Source organism: Saccopteryx leptura, chromosome 2 (genome assembly GCF_036850995.1).
Source record: "Saccopteryx leptura isolate mSacLep1 chromosome 2, mSacLep1_pri_phased_curated, whole genome shotgun sequence".
NCBI classification, from domain to species: domain Eukaryota; kingdom Metazoa; phylum Chordata; class Mammalia; order Chiroptera; family Emballonuridae; genus Saccopteryx; species Saccopteryx leptura.
This window is the reverse complement of record NC_089504.1, coordinates 365,258,355-365,274,908: the sequence shown is the minus strand read 5'-3', so window position 1 is coordinate 365,274,908 and position 16,554 is coordinate 365,258,355. Positions and strand designations below refer to the sequence as shown.

The following is a 16,554-nucleotide window of genomic DNA, read 5'->3' as shown; positions in this document are numbered from 1 at the left end:
GCTGGGGCTTCTCTCCTGGGCTGCAGGGACGTGAACACCACCATCATGGAGCTCCTGATCATGGTCTATGCGTGTAAGACGTCCTGCGCGAAGAGCATCATTGGCGTGATCCCCTACTTCCCGTACAGCAAGCAGTGCAAGATGAGGAAGAGAGGCTCCATCGTGTCCAAGCTGCTGGCGTCCATGATGTGCAAAGCTGGTAGGAAGGGCAGATGGCTGACCACTCACTGGGAACCTGGGAGTTTTATTTTACCTTAGAAATTGTAGAGCATTCTAAAAGCTAAATTAGAATACTGAGTGGAGTAAAAACGGCGATACAGATTTTGATGTTAGTAGTTTATGAGAAAACAGTGCAGAGAATTCTCTCCTGTTCCTAACTCCCCAAAACATAAAAGTAGTGAAAATGGCTTATTTTTTCCTAAGTTCTTTATTTAAAAATATTGAAATGACGAGTTAAAATCATAGTAAGTCATTTTCAAAGGGAGAAAAGGCACTCGGAACAGACAGTTGTAACACAGCAACTTTCTATTTTAGTCTCTTCCCTTTTCCTAGGACAGGCTGGTGTATCTCGCAAACCATGTGCGTTATTTCGTGTCGTGCATTTTCAGGTCACATCCTCAGTGTCTCTCCCTTGTTTCTAAATAATCTTCAGAGCTGTCATTGTGCCTGTGTGTGCGGCCTGTGTGTATATGATTATAGAAGGCCCAGTCACAGAGTGTTTGCACAGAGAGAAGAATAAAAAGTCCTATAGCACTACATTTTAACTCACACTCACTGTAGAATAAATTTTCTACTGTAGCATTCCAAAGAATTCAAAACCCAAACCCCAGCAACCTCTAGAGCATCCCCCCGAGACCCTGTGGGGGTAGCTCGCTGGCGGGGCAGGCTGCTGACCTGACCTGGGATGGTTCTTCCTTCTCCTCGAACCCGGCTCCTAGGCGGAACGTTGGGCTTACTTTCCGGCTCTTTTGGAAAGTTTTGCTTTTCAAATTTCTTCTGATTGAATTTTCCTTAACTTTTATAGTGATTATTTCAGATAGCCTTTCATGAGCCAATGGGTGAAGGTTCTTCGTTTTTTCTAGTTACAGGCTGTACAGTTTGCTTTAATATCTCAAGACAGTATTTGTTTTAGCTTGGCTTTGCCATGCATACTAAGGAAACTTCAAGGAGATATAACGTGCTATAGTATAATTATTAGAAGTATTTCTTTGTTACTATTATCTTTGCTCCTTTAAGACTTCAAATTGATGTGAAAGTCCTGCATCTGTGTGAGGAAACCCACCCTGTCTTTCCCTCTGGAACAGGAAGGAAGGGTGCAGTTCTCCAGGTTTCTACCTCCCTCCTGTCTCCTTTACTGCTCACACCGAACACTGTTCTTGACATCAGCTGGGTGTCCTACAGTTGAACTAAATCTGGCACTCTCTACTTGGAGAGAGTGTCAGATTCCAGACCAAGGGCTCAGTCCCACAACACTGCCCCACCCCATTCAGACGCCGGTTGCAAGTTTAGGTCGTCACCTGTGCTTCCAGCCTGTCGTCTATAAATCTGAAGTTTCCATCATCCCCTTGGGTTTGGTTCATTTGCTAGAGCAGCTCTTAGAACTTAAGGAGATGGTTAACTTACTGTTGACCAGTTTATTATAAGGATACAGACCAACATCTGGAGGGAGAGATTGTAGGGCACGGTCTGTGGGACTGAGGGGCACAGAGCTCAGTGCCCTCTCCGGATAGACTACTCTCCCCAGTTAGTGCCTCCACCTGGGCATGAGCTCAGGAGGTCGGAATCCTTGCTGGTGGGGTGTCATGGAGGCTTCTCATACACACAGTCCTTCACTAACTCCATTTCTGACTCCTCTCCCCTCTCTGGAGGAAGGAGGACGGGCTAAAAACACTAAGCTTCTGAGTGCGGCTTGTCTTCCTGGTGCAGCCCCCGCCCAGCGCCACCGCGTTAGTGCGAGAGACGCTCCTGTGCTCTTACCACTCAGGAAGTCACAGGGTTTAGGATCTCTGTGTCAGGAACTGGGGGCAGACTCCAGTGTATGTGTTTTCTGTTATCTTAGTCCCACACTAAAACAGCTGAGATAGGAGAAAGATGCCGAATTTGTTTTTTGGGGGGAGACAGAGGGGGAGAAGCGTCAGGTCGTAGTTGCTTTCACTCAGTTGTGCACTGAGCTGCTTCTCCGTGCTTTGACCGCACTGTGTCAGTGCCCCGTGCTCAAGCCAGCGACCCCATGCCGACGCCCTCAGAACGGCAAACTCGGGGTTTCGAACCTGCCACCTCAGCATTCTGGGTTGATGCTTTATCCACTGCACCACCACCCACCAGGCAAAAGATACTGACTTGTTTTGATGAGAACAATTTTTAATAGTAACTTACTATATATAGCATTCTATTTTATACAGTACTCATGATATAGTTCAACTGGTTGTTAAACTCTTTATGTGTTTGTGTCTGCTTTATTTTCAAAGGTCTGACTCATCTTATAACAATGGATTTACACCAGAAGGAAATTCAGGGCTTCTTCAATATTCCTGTTGATAATTTAAGAGCATCTCCCTTCTTGTTACAGTATATTCAGGAAGAGGTGAGCTAGCTCAGACTTCTTATTTTAACATACTCATTAAGGTTGAAAGACATTTCCATGTCCCTGGGCTGTCCATAAAGGATTAAAACCTGATCTATTCTCTTAAAGTTCCATTTATTTTAGAAATGCAACCCACTATATATTAAAAATCTTTTTTTCTTCTTTTAAGTGAGAGGCGGAGAGACAGAGACATAGACTCCTGCATGCACCCAGACCAGGATCTACCCAGCAACCCTGTCTGGAGCCAGTGCTCTGCTCATTTGGGGCTGCTGCTCCATTGCTCAGCAACCAAGCTATTTTTAGCACCTGAGGCAAGACCATGGAGCCATCCTTAGTGCCCGGGGCCAACTTACTCAAATTTGAGCCATGGCTGTGGGAGGGGAAGAGAAAGAGCAAAAAAGAAGAAGGGGAGGGGAAGGGGTGGAAAAGCAGATGGTCACTTCTCCTGTGTGCCCCGACCAAGAATCAAATTCGGGACATCCACATACCGGGCCGACACTACCACTGAGCAAACCGGCCAGCACCTAATTCTGTCTTCTGAACTCCTAGAAGTTGATCGTGGATGTATCTTCAAGTATAATTATCAGTAGCACAGATCATTTCAAGTGTTCCACTTTAATGACTCCAGAGCAGACTGATATTTTAATTATTTTCTTAAGGGTTCGTAATATTCTATTCTTAAAAGAGCACTGGGCTGATTGTCTTTTAACAAATTGGTTTCTTTAGTACATGACTGAGATACAGCAAATAGTTGTTTGTACTAGTTTGGAATTTGACAATTACCTTGGATTCAGATTTGGATGGGTATCATCCTTGTACTATGAAATGACAACTTCCTGATGACTATAAAAATATCCTTATATGACATTATCAGTATTTGCTGGCACATAGAAATGAGCTAATCACCTATTAGCCTGGGTCTTTTCTTAAAAGAGGTCTTTTCTCCAGTTGGCTCAGCGGTAGAGCGTCGGCCTGGTGTGCGGGGGACCAGGGTTCGATTCCCGGCCAGGGCACATAGGAGAAGCGCCCATTTGCTTCTCCACCCCCCCCCCCCGTCTCTCTCTTCCCCTCCCGCAGCCAAGGCTCCATTGGAGCAAAGATGGCCCGGGCGCTGGGGATGGCTCCTTGGCCTCTGCCCCAGGCACTAGAGTGGCTCTGATCGCGGCAGAGCGACGCCCTGGAGGGGCAGAGCATCGCCCCCTGGTGGGCAGAGCGTTGCCCCTGGTGGGAGTGCTGGGTGGATCCCGGTCGGGCGCATGTGGGAGTCTGTCTGACTGTCTCTCCCCATTTCTAGCTTCAGAAAAATACAAAAAAAATAATAATAATAAAATAAAAAAGAGGTCTTTTCTTAAAAGAGGTCTTTGGGGCTCATACCTTGATAATACTTTTTCCTAGGTAGGTGTTTTAATTTCCAAAGGAGAAATATACCTTGAAATTTTCTCAGCTCTGGTTGGTTAGCTCTGTTGGTTAGAACATCGTCCTGAAGCATAGAGGTTGTTGGTTTGATCCCTGGTCAGGGCACATACCAAGAGCAGACGTATGTTCCTGTATCTCTCTCCCTTCCCCTCTCACTAAAATCAATAAATAAAAAATTGATTTTAGGCCTTGGCTAGTTTGCTCAGTGATAGAGCGTCATCATGGCGTGTGGATGTCCTGAGTTCAATTCCCAGTCAGGGCACTCAAGAAAAGTGCCCATCTGCTTCTCCACTACTTGCCTCTCTTTCTCTCTCTCTCTCTCTCTCTCTTTCTCTTTCTCTTTCTCTCTCTCTTCCTCTTCCTCTCCTGCAGCCATAGCTCGATTAGAATGAGTTGGCCCTGGGTGCTGAGGATGGTTCCATGGCCTCCAGGTGCTAAAAAGAGCTCGGTAGCTGAGCAACGGAACAATGCCCCAGATGGGCAGAGCATCGCCCCCTAGTGGGATTGCCAGGTGGATCTCCATTGGAGCGCACACAGGAGTCTGTCTCTCTGCCTCTCCTCCTCTCACTGAATAAAAAAAATAAAAGGGAAAAAAAATAAGAAATTTTCTGTTTGGAAAACTTTCACGTGACCAGATGACATTTTTTGAGTTCATTGTACTGTTTCTTTTTATTTGTTGTTGGGTGTTGGGGTGAATAGCCTTGTGGGATCCTGACGGTAATTCCTGACCTCTCATCTGTCCCAGATCCCGGATTACAGGAATGCGGTGATCGTAGCCAAGTCTCCAGCCTCAGCCAAGAGGTAGGTGGGAGGCTCGGCTGAGTTCCCCCTCGGCCCTGTGCAGGGTCCTGTCCTCAGTCATCCCAGTCTCTGCATTCAGCCTCAGTGGCTCCCACTGGTGCCCTGTTTTTATTTCATGGACTGATAGTTTAAAAGGTTGTCTGCCAGCTCTATTTATTAAGTGACGATCACTTTTCCTTCTTTTTTCAACACCCTTCAGTGAGCACCAGTCACATTTCTCAACCAGAGCCTTCCAGGTCGGGAGTCTCAGCATAGCGCTTCCTACTCCCGGATTGGCAGCTGCTTGTTGCTGACCTTCAAATCTGGCATTTCTAATGCTAGCAAATACACTTTGTGGTGTTCACTGTCTTGAACCCAGTAATTTATTAACAGAATTGTATCCAGGCCAGTGGTCACGTACTGGTATGTGTTAAAAGGTGACATTTAACAAAACGAAAAAACCCTGAGGCATTCAAATGGGGCAGTGCTGACCGATCCCGGGGACCTGGGGGAGCCGATGAGTCACGTGGGGCTGGGGACACAGCATTCTCTGGGTAGCCACTCCCAAGAAGGAAGAGCAAAATCAAATGTAGGAACTAGGAATGAAGTCTTTTTCTTAAACATGCTTTATTTTTTAAAATTTTTATTTTTTTTAGTGAGATGCGGGGAGGCAGAGATAAACTCCTGCATGGGCCCGACCGGGATCCACCCGGCATGCCCACCAGGGGGCGATGCTCTACCCACCAGGGGTGTTGCTCTGTTGCTCAGCAACCAAGCCATTTTTTTTTTTTAGCTCCTGAGGTAGAGACCACAGAGCCATCCATCCTCAGCGCCCAGAGGCCAACTCGCTAGAACCAGTTGAGCCATGGCTGCAGGAGGGGAAGACAAAGAAGGGGGCGAAAGGGGAAGGGGAGGGGTGGAGAAGCAGATGGGCGCTTCTCCTGTGTGCCCTGGCCGGGAATCGAACCCGGGACTTCCACATGTCAGGCCGACCGGCCAGGGCCTTAAAAAGCTCTTTTAAAGTTACTTTCCACAATTGAATATCGTTGCCCACTGCATCCATCACTGCTGAGTCTTGTGGAATGAAAGAAAGTGGGCGTTTTTATCCTGGACCACGACTCCTAATACTGAAAGGCACAGGAGCACTTGCACGTAGTAAGGCGTTGATAAATCAAGGATTGCAGAGATGTAGTTTTCCATTATAAATTAAGAAAGGCATTTAGTATATTAATTAGGGACATTTGTGATAAACTCGGACCTTGCCCTGTTCTTAGAGCCGACCTCCCAGTGCAGCCAGGGCTGTGCCCACGCACGCTTCCTTCAGGAAGCCTGTCATCTGTCTGACTGCTCATCTGCTTAAATCACAGCAGCAAAATGACTCATTTCGGAATAGAGACATCTTTTTTCTTCTTCTTTTCCCAAGTGAGAGGAGAGGAGATAGACAGATTCCCACATGCGTCCTGACCCGGATCCACCCGGCAGCCCCTGGCTGAGGCCCATGCTCTGCCCATCTGGGGCCATGCTGGCAGCCCAGCTGTTTTTAGCACCTGAGGCAGAGGCTCCATGGAGCCATCCCCAGCTCCCAGGGCCACGCCTGGGCGAGCCATGGCTGTGGGAGGGGAAGAGGGAGGCAGACAGTAGGGGGAGGGGTGGAGAAGCAGGTGGGCTTTCTCCTTTTCTCCTGTGTGCCCTGACTGGGAATCGAACCCAGGACATCCACACGCTGGGCCAATGCTCTTCCACTGAGCCAACCAGTGGGGCCCACCAGCGGGATGTGTTTATTCCATGCAGTCTCCGTACTTTGTCCTGGAGTCTAAGACTCAGGTTATTCTATTATCCTTTTTTTTTTTAAATTATTTTTTTACAGGGACAGAGAGAGAGAGAGTCAGAGAGAGGGATAGATAGGGACAGACAGACAGGAACGGAGAGAGATGAGAAGCATCAATCATCAGTTTTTCGTTGCGACACCTTAGTTATTCATTGCTTTCTCATATGTGCCTTGACCATGGGACTACAGCAGACTGAGTAACCCCTTGCTTGAGCCAGCGACCTCGGGTCCAAGCTGGTGAGCTTTTTTTTGCACAAGCCAGATGAGCCCGCGCTCAAACTGGCGACGTCGGGGTCTTGAACCTGGGTCCTCCGCATCCCAGTCTGACGCTCTATCCACTGCGCCACCACCTGGTCAGGCTCAGGTTATTCTAATACCTTCTTTTCATTAATCTTTTGGGAAACTACATTTTGTGTCCTTTTAATGTTTCTTCCATCTACATGAACAGAGACAGTGCTGCTTGATGTCTGAACTGTCTCGTGCTCTCCCTCAGGGCCCAGTCCTTTGCTGAGCGCCTCCGACTGGGGATTGCAGTGATTCACGGAGAGGCGCAGGACGCCGAGTCCGACCTGGTGGACGGCCGGCACTCCCCACCCGTGGTCAGGAGTGTGGCGGCCATCCACCCCAGCCTGGAGATCCCCAGTAAGTGTGCTGGCCCGCTTTTCTGCTTCTCTCTCTGATTTTAAGGCTGACTTAATTTTTTTCAAATAGGAATTACTTGTTTTTTAAGTTGCCTGGTTGTGACAGGAGCACTTCCGAGGGCCCTGTGGACGTAGAGCCTTCAGAAGCAGTCGGATCGTAGCAAAGCTGAGCGTGCTCACACTTCAGACTTGGTGTGGCCATTGAGGGAATGCCATTCACTTACTCTGTAATCTCTTGTAGTTTAACATAAGCACAAGTTTCTCACTGAAGTGTCGATTTTATTGTGAAGTATTAGAAGAGTCTATGTGGCTTATCAGAGGGTAGAGCTTAGTAAACTCCTGTTGCCAAACTCAGGGTCATGTAGGTTTACTACTTAGAGTTTTCTCGTTTTAGTTTCACTCTTATTTCAGGTCTTTGATCCATTTTAAGTTAAATTCTGTATATCATATAAAATAGGAGTCCAGCTTCATTCTTTTGCGTGCGAATATTCAATTTTTCTAGCACCGTTTGTTGAAAGACAGTTCTTTCTCCACTGAGTGGTCCTGCCACCTTTGTGAAAAATCATTCCTAAGTGTTCATCGGTGGATGAACTGATAAAGAAATGTGCTTGTTACTCAGCTGTGAGAAAGGGAGTCGCCACTGGTGACGACAGGGGTGGACCTGAGTGTGTTAACGCCAAGTGAAGTCAGTCAGACAAACACTGTGTGACCTCACTTATATGCAGGGTCTAGAAAACAAGACGAAACCCCGGACTCACAGGAGCAGAGTGGAACAGTAGCTGCCAGGGGCTGGGGGGCGGGAATTGGAGGTGCTGGTTGAGGGCACAGACTTCCCTTTAGAAGATGAGGAAGTCTGCGGGGTGAGGGGAGTCAGATGTACCTCATGGCGACTCGAGTTAACGATGCTTTGTCACGTACTCAAAAGTTGCTAAGAGAGTAGGTCTTAAATTTTTTCACCACACACTTGGAAATTGTCATGTGAGGTGATACATCTGTGCTGAGTGATCTTTTCGTGGTGATCATTTGGCAGTATGGGTGCCTATGAACTGATACTTTGTATGTGCACCTTACACTGACACGATACTCTATGTCACCTTCATCGTGTAAAGCAGGGCAATCAGTTGACCATGCGTGTCTGGGTTTATTTCGAGACTCTCAGTTGTATTGCATTGATCTACATCTCTAGGTCAGCACCACATTGTTTTAATTAATAAAGGTTAATGTCGACTGTAATTGAAAAACAGAAAAAGTGTTGCAATAGGTTTAAAAACTGGGAAGTGTGAGTCTTCCACTTTAATTCTTCCATTTTAAAAAAGATTCTGGCTACTTGGGGTCCCTTGCATTTCCATCTGAATTTTATTATCGTTCATTTCTGCACAAGCAGCGTTGAGACCGGGACAGGACCTGCATGACTCGGGGTCCCCTGGGAGCACTGGCGCCCTAACAGCCTCAGGCTCCCTGCCCTGTGAGCCAGGCTGTCTTTGCCTTCAGCTGCTCTGCAGTATCTTCTCATGGTGTGGGGTAGTTTTCAGTGTGTGTGCAAGTCTCTCGCCTCCTTAGATAAATTTATTCCTAGGTATTTTATTCTTTTAGATACTTTTTAAGTGGAGTTGGATTTTAATTTCTTCTTAGAGTTGCTCAATGCTGGTATGTAGAAACAGTTGAGTTTTGTGTGTTAATATTGTTACCTTTCAACTCTGGTGAGTTTGTATGTTAGCTTGGGTAGATTTTTTTGTTTTTTTTGTAGTTTTTTTTTGTATTTTCTGTATGTAGAAGCATGTCGTTTGCTAATAGAGATAACTTGACTTCTTCCTGTCCATGTGGCTACATTTTATTTCTTTTCTTGTGTAAGTGCCCTGGCTAGCACACCCAGGCCAGTGTGGAACGGCAGTGAGGACAGTGGACGTCCTCACAGCACTATGTCACTACGTCCAGACCTGGGCTCGCGCAGTGCAGACGTAGGGACACAGCCATCTGTCCCTGGTCCTAGGAGAACGTGGTCAGTCTCTCACTGAGTCAGTGATAGAGCTCTGAGGTTTTCATGGTTGCCTTTTTATTTTATTTTATTTTATTTTTATGATAGAGACAGAGAGAGGGACAGACAGACAGGAAGGGAGAGAGATGAGAAGCATCCATTTTTTGTTGCAGCACCTTAATTGTTCATTGATTGCTTTCTCGTATGTGCCTTGAGTGGGTGGGGGGCTGCAGTAGAGCGAGTGACTCCTTGCTCAAGCCAGAGACCTTGGGTCGAGCCAGTGACCTTGGTGTCATGTCTATGATCCCACACTCAAGCTGTGATGAGCCCACGCTCAAGCTGGTGACCTCGGGGTGGTGATTGGGTCCTCTGCGTCCCAGTCCAACGCTCTATTCACTGCGCCACCGCCTAGTCAGGCTCATGGTTATTTTTTATCAGTAAGGAGGTGCCTCTGTTTCTAGTTTCTTGGTTCTTTTTATCAGGAGACATTGACTTTTTAAATGCTTTGGCTTTTTAATATAGAAACGTGTGTGTCTGTGTTTTGTCCTGACCAGTGCTGATCCCCAAGGAGAAGCCCCCGATCACCGTTGTGGGCGACGTGGGCGGGAGGATCGCCATCATCGTGGTACGTGAGCCTCTTGCTATCAGTTGTCCTGTTCACCACTGTCACTGTGTTTACTTGTTGTTAATTGTGTGGGTAGAAGTGTGGCCAGGAAGTCTCATTTAAGTTGCTATCTCTTGCACTAAATATTTATGTGGATCCAAAAATTGAAAATTGTTATTCTTAGTTTATTAAGAAATCGCTGCCTGACCAGGCGGTGGCACAGTAGATAGAGCATCGGACTGGGATGCGGAGGAACCAGGTTCGAGACCCTGAGGTCCCCAGCTTGAGTGCGGGCTCATCTGGTTTGAGCAAAGCTCACCAGCTTGAGCCCAAGGAGTCACTCGGTCTGCTGTAGCCCCCTGGTCAAGACACATCTGAGAAAGCAATCAATGAACAACTAGGGAACTGCAACGAAGAATTGATATTTCTCATCCCTCTCCCTTCCTGTCTGTCTGTTCCTATCTGTCCCTCTCTTTGACTCTCTTTGTCTCTCTCTGTCTCTGCCACAGGAAAAAAGAAAAAGAAATTGCTGACTGCTTAGTTAACTAAATATTGTGCAGCTGTTTGTCATAACATGAGGAATTGTTTTGTGATCAAAATAGGAAACAAAGTTGCCCTGGCCAGATAGCTCAGTTGGTTGAAGCATTGTCCTGAAGTGCAGAGGTTGTCAGTTCGATCCCTGGTCAGAGCACATCCAGGAACAGATTGATATTCTTGTCTCTCTCTCTCTCCATTCCTCTCTCTAAAAATAAATTTAAAAATTAAAAAAAAAGAAACAAAATTGATTATAACTGTTTAAGACACACATCCTGCCACACTTCACAGAACCAGTGCTCAAAAGGAGTACATTTAATGCCTGTATAGTTTAAATAAGAACAAAACGAGAACACATGGGTCCTCGCCACTCAGCTTAGAAGCAGAACATGGGCGTGTGCTCTGTTAGTGCCTCTGGGCTTTGTCCTGTCTCCCCCCCAGTTGTCATTGTCCTGTCCCCCCCAGTTGTCATTGTCCTGTCCCCCCAGTTGTCATTGTCCTGTCCCCCCCAGTTGTCATTGTCCTGTCCCCCCCCAGTTGTCATTGTCCTGTCTCCCCCCCCAGTTGTCATTGTCCTGTCCCCCCCCAGTTGTCATTGTCCTGTCCCCCCCCAGTTGTCATTGTCCTGCCCCCCCCAGTTGTCATTGTCCTGTCCCCCCCCCAGTTGTCATTCATGCCCTTTACTGTCCTTACGTTCTGCCGTGAGTACATGTATCCCTAAACTCTACATTCTGCGTGTTTTTGATGTTTATATGATGAAGTCTGTGTACTTTGTGACTTTTTACAAAATTGGAGCACCGGCATGGTGCAGGCCCAGTGCCGGATGGAGGGTACAGAGTTGGGGACCCCAGGAACACCACATGTGGGAGGGAGATGTGACAGCTGTCGTGACAGCTGCAGACTTGCTGGGCGGGGCCCTGAGAGCCCAGTGGGGGTGGTGACAGGGCCGTGCCGTCTGGGCGTCTCAAAGCGAAGCAGCAGGTCTACGGCCCTCACATCAGTCAGACCCCTTCCTTTTCCTGCTTGTCTGAACCCACCTTGCAAAAGGGATGGTGGACGTTGTTGTGCTCAATCTGGGACTTGGCAGGATGACATCATCGACGACGTGGACAGCTTTCTCGCCGCAGCGGAGACCCTGAAGGAGAGAGGGGCATACAAGATCTTCGTGATGGCGACCCATGGCCTGTTGTCTTCAGATGCTCCCCGACTGATCGAAGAATCTGCCATCGACGAGGTAACCGCGCCCGCCTGTGTGTGGGCACAGCTGCCCTGCTGCTCTGGCCCCTGCCTGGTCCGTAGTCACAGGGGGAGGTGAAGAAGGCACTCTTCTGTGGTTCTGAGTGGATTAAATGGGTTGTGTTTGTGTTTCCTTTACTAGAGCCTCTGTCTTTCCCCCTTGGTAATACTTAATGGTCCTGATAGCTCTCATAAAAGCAGTATGTAGTCTGTGTGACCTGCCCAAGGCTGTGCACACACCCTCCCTGAGCCCTGGCAGGGTCCATGTGGGCGCCCCTTTCAGGGAGGTGAGAATTGTGCATCAGAAAAGGTAAGTGGCCTGACCAGGCGGTGGCACAGTGGATAGAGCGTTGGACTGGGATGCAGAGGACCCAGGTTCGAGACCCCGAGGTCGCCAACTTGAGCGCAGGCTCATCTGGCTTGACCCAGCTTGGACCCAAGGTCGCTGGCTGGAGCAAGGGGTTACTCGGTCTGCTGAAGGCCTGCTGTCATGGCACATATGAGAAAGCAATCAATGAACAATTAAGGTGTCGCAACGAAAAACTGATGATTGATGCTTCTCATCTCTCTCCGTTCCTGTCTGTCTGTCCCTCTCTCTGACTCTCTCTGTCCCTGTTTAAAAAAAAAAAAAAGAAAAGGTAAGTGACTGGAGACCACTCAGTTCCTAGCCTGGACATTTGGAGCTCTCTCCCCAGGGCGGCTGCTCGGGACGGGAAGTCTAGAGAGGAAGGCCAGCAGGGCTGGAGGGAGGCTGTCCAGGTTTGCTGACCTGCTTTGTGGGGGATTGAGTGTATAAACCACATTTTTATTGTCTCTGAAGGAGAAGAGCTGTCCCATTTAGACCCTGGGTATTGAATCCAAGTATCATAGTTGTACTCTTCACATTGGGTCTCCTTGAGCCTGACCCCAAGGTCATCCCCTTTGATGGGTTCAAGGTTCTTTTTTCTTTTTTTTTCTTTTTTTGTATTTTTCTGAAGCTAGACACGGGGAGAGACAGTCAGACAGACTCCCGCATGCGCCCGACCGGGATCCACCCAGCACGCCCACCAGGGGGCGACACTCTGCCCACCAGGGGGCGATGCTCTGCCCATCCTGGGAGTCGCTCTGTTGTGACCAGAGCCACTCTAGCGCCTGGGGCAGAGGCCAAGGAGCCATCCCCAGCGCCCGGGCCATCTTTGCTCCAATGGAGCCTCGGCTGCGGGAGGGGAAGAGAGAGAGAGAGAGAGGAAGGAGAGGGGGAGGGGTGGAGAAGCAGATGGGTGCTTCTCCTGTGTGCCCTGGCCGGGAATCGAACCCGGGACTTCTGCACACCAGGCCGACGCTCTACCACTGAGCCAACCGGCCAGGGCCTCAAGGTTCTCTAGTACAGACAAGAGGCCAGACTCGCACGGCTCTGATCAATCCAGCCTCCTCCCTCAGCTGGGCAGAAGGGACTAAGAACCAGAATGACATAATTAATACAGAATTCACATATTAAGTAACGTGAGAAGACTGAAGGCACAGGGCCGCTCTCACCAGTCTGTCCACAGGCATAGATGGGGTGCTCACAGGTGCTGTTTGTGGGCCAGTTAGAAACCGCCCAGCAGAGGAGGGCGGAGGGGGCCTGCTGGAGCCAGGCCTCTGAGGCAGAGGGGACACTGGAGGAAAGGCCTAAGCCAGCAGGGGCAGGCGAGAGTCACAGTGGAGCACCGAGTGTTGAGGCCACCCCTGCAGATTCTCTGCGTCCCTGTGAGCACCGGCACCGGTGTGCAGGATGGAACGGGGGCAGGAGACCGCGGCTGAACCAGCTCCTGTGTCCACGCTGGTCGGGAGCGAAGGTTTCTCTGTAAGCGGACACAGAACGTGGCTGCACAGATGGCAGGTGTGAACAAGGGGAAGTCACAGCAGGGTCACAGAAGTGAGAGTCAGAGGAGGAGGAAGAGGCTGATTCCCACCTTCCAGAAGAGGGTGGTGCGTGGGGTTGCAGAGCAGGATCCGAAGTGCTTGTCTTTCTTTTTGTACATGATTTACTGGGTTGATGTGGGCCATAGGGTCCTGCGGTCTCAGGTGCAGTCTCTAGTACGTGATCTGTACACTGCACTGTGTACCCCCACCCAGAGTCTCTGTTCTTAAATTGAGAGTTGTCAAATGAAATGTGCAGAAGAGGCCTCTACACAGATAGGACGTGATGCCGCAGGGCTGGGGGTGGGGACGAGGGGTGAGAGTGACAGCACGGAGGACCTCCTCGGGCAGACTCGAAACACTGGGGTTAAACTCGGGGCTTTCTGGAAACTGCTGAATTGTACACATCAAGTGGGTGGGTTGGCTGTTCCCAGAATAGAGCACTGTGATTTTCAGTGTTTGAGAGGAAACTGATAGAAAAAATCGGTAGCACTTGATCTGCTTGCACAAAGTAATATTAATTTGTTCACCTTGAAAACAATGGGTGAATTGTGTGGTATATGAATGATGTGTCAATTAATCTGTTATTTTAAAAAATGGTTAGAATAAATTTAGGGAATTCATTTCCCACCGAGGGTGGATATTGAGTAAGAGAAACGGCTCACAAGGGCGCTACATGGTGTGCTCCGGGAGGCGTGTGCAGCGGGCTCAGGCCCCCACCCCCGCCCCCCGGATCCCGGCACGCGAGCTGTGTGGATGGAGCTGTGTGGATGGAGCTGTGTGGATGGAGCTGTGTGGATGGTGCTGTGTGGGTGGAGCTGTGTGGGTGGAGCTGTGTGGGTGGAGCTGTGTGGGTGGAGCTGTGTGGGTGGAGCTGTGTGGGTGGTGCTGTGTGGGTGGAGCTGTGTGGGTGGTGCTGTGTGGGTGGAGCTGTGTGGATGGAGCTGTGTGGATGGAGCTGTGTGGGTGGAGCTGTGTGGGTGGAGCTGTGTGGATGGAGCTGTGTGGATGGAGCTGTGTGGGTGGAGCTGTGTGGGTGGTGCTGTGTGGGTGGAGCTGTGTGGATGGAGCTGTGTGGGTGGTGCTGTGTGGGTGGAGCTGTGTGGGTGGAGCTGTGTGGGTGGAGCTGTGTGGATGGTGCTGTGTGGGTGGAGCTGTGTGGGTGGAGCTGTGTGGGTGGAGCTGTGTGGGTGGAGCTGTGTGGGTGGAGCTGTGTGGGTGGAGCTGTGTGGGTGGAGCTGTGTGGGTGGTGCTGTGTGGGTGGAGCTGTGTGGGTGGTGCTGTGTGGGTGGAGCTGTGTGGATGGAGCTGTGTGGATGGAGCTGTGTGGGTGGAGCTGTGTGGGTGGAGCTGTGTGGGTGGAGCTGTGTGGGTGGAGCTGTGTGGGTGGAGCTGTGTGGGTGGAGCTGTGTGGGTGGTGCTGTGTGGGTGGAGCTGTGTGGGTGGAGCTGTGTGGGTGGAGCTGTGTGGGTGGAGCTGTGTGGGTGGAGCTGTGTGGGTGGAGCTGTGTGGGTGGAGCTGTGTGGGTGGAGCTGTGTGGATGGAGCTGTGTGGATGGTGCGGAGGACTCCGTCTGACCCCTGGGGAGGTGTTTCTTTCTCCCCTTTGGGAACTCTTCCCTTCACAGGTGACGAGCCTTACGTAACCTCGATGTTTCCATTTTTTGCCAGATAATGGGTCACAGTGATTATGACTGTGTTGTGTCGTGTGTTGTCCCCCCCCCCCCCCCCCCCCCCCCCCCCCCGCGCTGGTCTAAACAGCTTCTGATTGTCCGTCTGTTTCAACAATCTCCTTTCTGTGTGTGCTGCTCTGTTGTTGTTCTTTTGGGGTTTTTGCAAGAGAGAGAGACAAAAAGATGAGAAAATCAGCTCTTAGTTGCGTCACTTTAGTTGTTCATTGATTGCTTCTCACATGTGCCTTGACTGGGGGGCTCCAGCAGAGACTCGTGCTCAAGCCCTCGACCTCTGGATTTGGAACCTGGGTCCTCAGCATCCCAGATCAGTGCTCTGTCCACTGTGCCACCACCTGATCAGGCTGTGTGTGCTTCTTTGTTATAAATTATCTTGACCCTTATTTTGGAAGTAGGGAATATATACATATTATAAATAAAAAAATTATTCTCCTTCCCTGTTTTCTTAAGAAGACTGAGTATTTTAACTTTTTTCATTTGTAGCTGTTGAAAAGTGCTTTTCTCCTTTTTTCATTTTTATCAAATCTTTTAAAAATAATAGCTTTAGTTCACATACTATCCAATCCACCCATTTTTTTTAAATTTTTTATTTATTCATTTTAGAGAGGAGAGGGAGAGACAGAGAGAGAGAGAGAGAGAGAGAGGAGAGACAGAGAGAGACGAGGGGAGGAGCTGGAAGCATCAACTCCCATATGTGCCTTGACCAGGCAAGCCCAGGGTTTCAAACCGGCAACTTCAGCATTTCCAGGTCAACACTTTATCCACTGCGCCACCACAAGTCAGGCCAATCCACCCATTTAAAGTGTATAACTTGGGCTCTGGTTGGCTGGCTCAGTGCTAGAGCGTCGGCCTGGTGTGTGGAAGTCCCAGGTTAGATTCCCGGCCAGGGCACACAGGAGAAGCGCCCTTCTACTTCTCTACCCTTCCCCCTCTCCTTTCTCTCTGTCCCTCTCTTCCCCTCCCACAGCCAAGGCTCCATTGGAGCAAAGTTGGCCCGGGCGCTGGGGATGGCTCTGTGGCCTCTGCCTCAGGTGCTAGAATGGCTCCGGTTGCAACAGAGCGGCACCCCAGGATGGGCAGAGCATCGCCCCCTGGTGGGCACGCCGGGTGGATCCCAGTCGGGCGCATGCAGGAGTCTGTCTCTCTGCCTCCCTGCTTCTCACTTCGGAAAAATACCAAAAAAAAGTGTATAAGTCAGTGGTTTTAGTACATTCACAGAATTGTACAACCATCACCACAGTCAGTGGTGACGTCATGCTCATTTCTTCTCTGTGCACCCAGCACTGGGCAACCAGGTCACCTAATCTGCTTTCGGTCTCTCCGTTCACGTAAGGGGTGTTGTATGGGGGAATCATGCCATACTGGTCCTTTATGTCTGCTCCTTT

The 16,554-nt window shown here is 49.5% G+C and overlaps 1 protein-coding gene across 5 annotated transcripts in view; it reads left to right on the top strand.

The window, feature by feature from the left end:
- Positions 1-16,554, top strand: part of PRPSAP2 (phosphoribosyl pyrophosphate synthetase associated protein 2) — a 37,525-nt gene that overhangs the window by 17,737 nt on the left and 3,234 nt on the right. For all 5 annotated transcript variants that reach the window (XM_066365005.1, XM_066365001.1, XM_066365002.1 and 2 more), the window contains 6 exons: positions 27-199; positions 2,469-2,584; positions 4,746-4,801; positions 7,102-7,250; positions 9,779-9,849; positions 11,450-11,596. In XM_066365005.1, coding sequence (XP_066221102.1) covers positions 46-199; positions 2,469-2,584; positions 4,746-4,801; positions 7,102-7,250; positions 9,779-9,849; positions 11,450-11,596 — 693 coding nt within the window. In that variant the 5' untranslated portion in view covers positions 27-45. The remainder of the gene's footprint in view (positions 1-26; positions 200-2,468; positions 2,585-4,745; positions 4,802-7,101; positions 7,251-9,778; positions 9,850-11,449; positions 11,597-16,554) is intronic.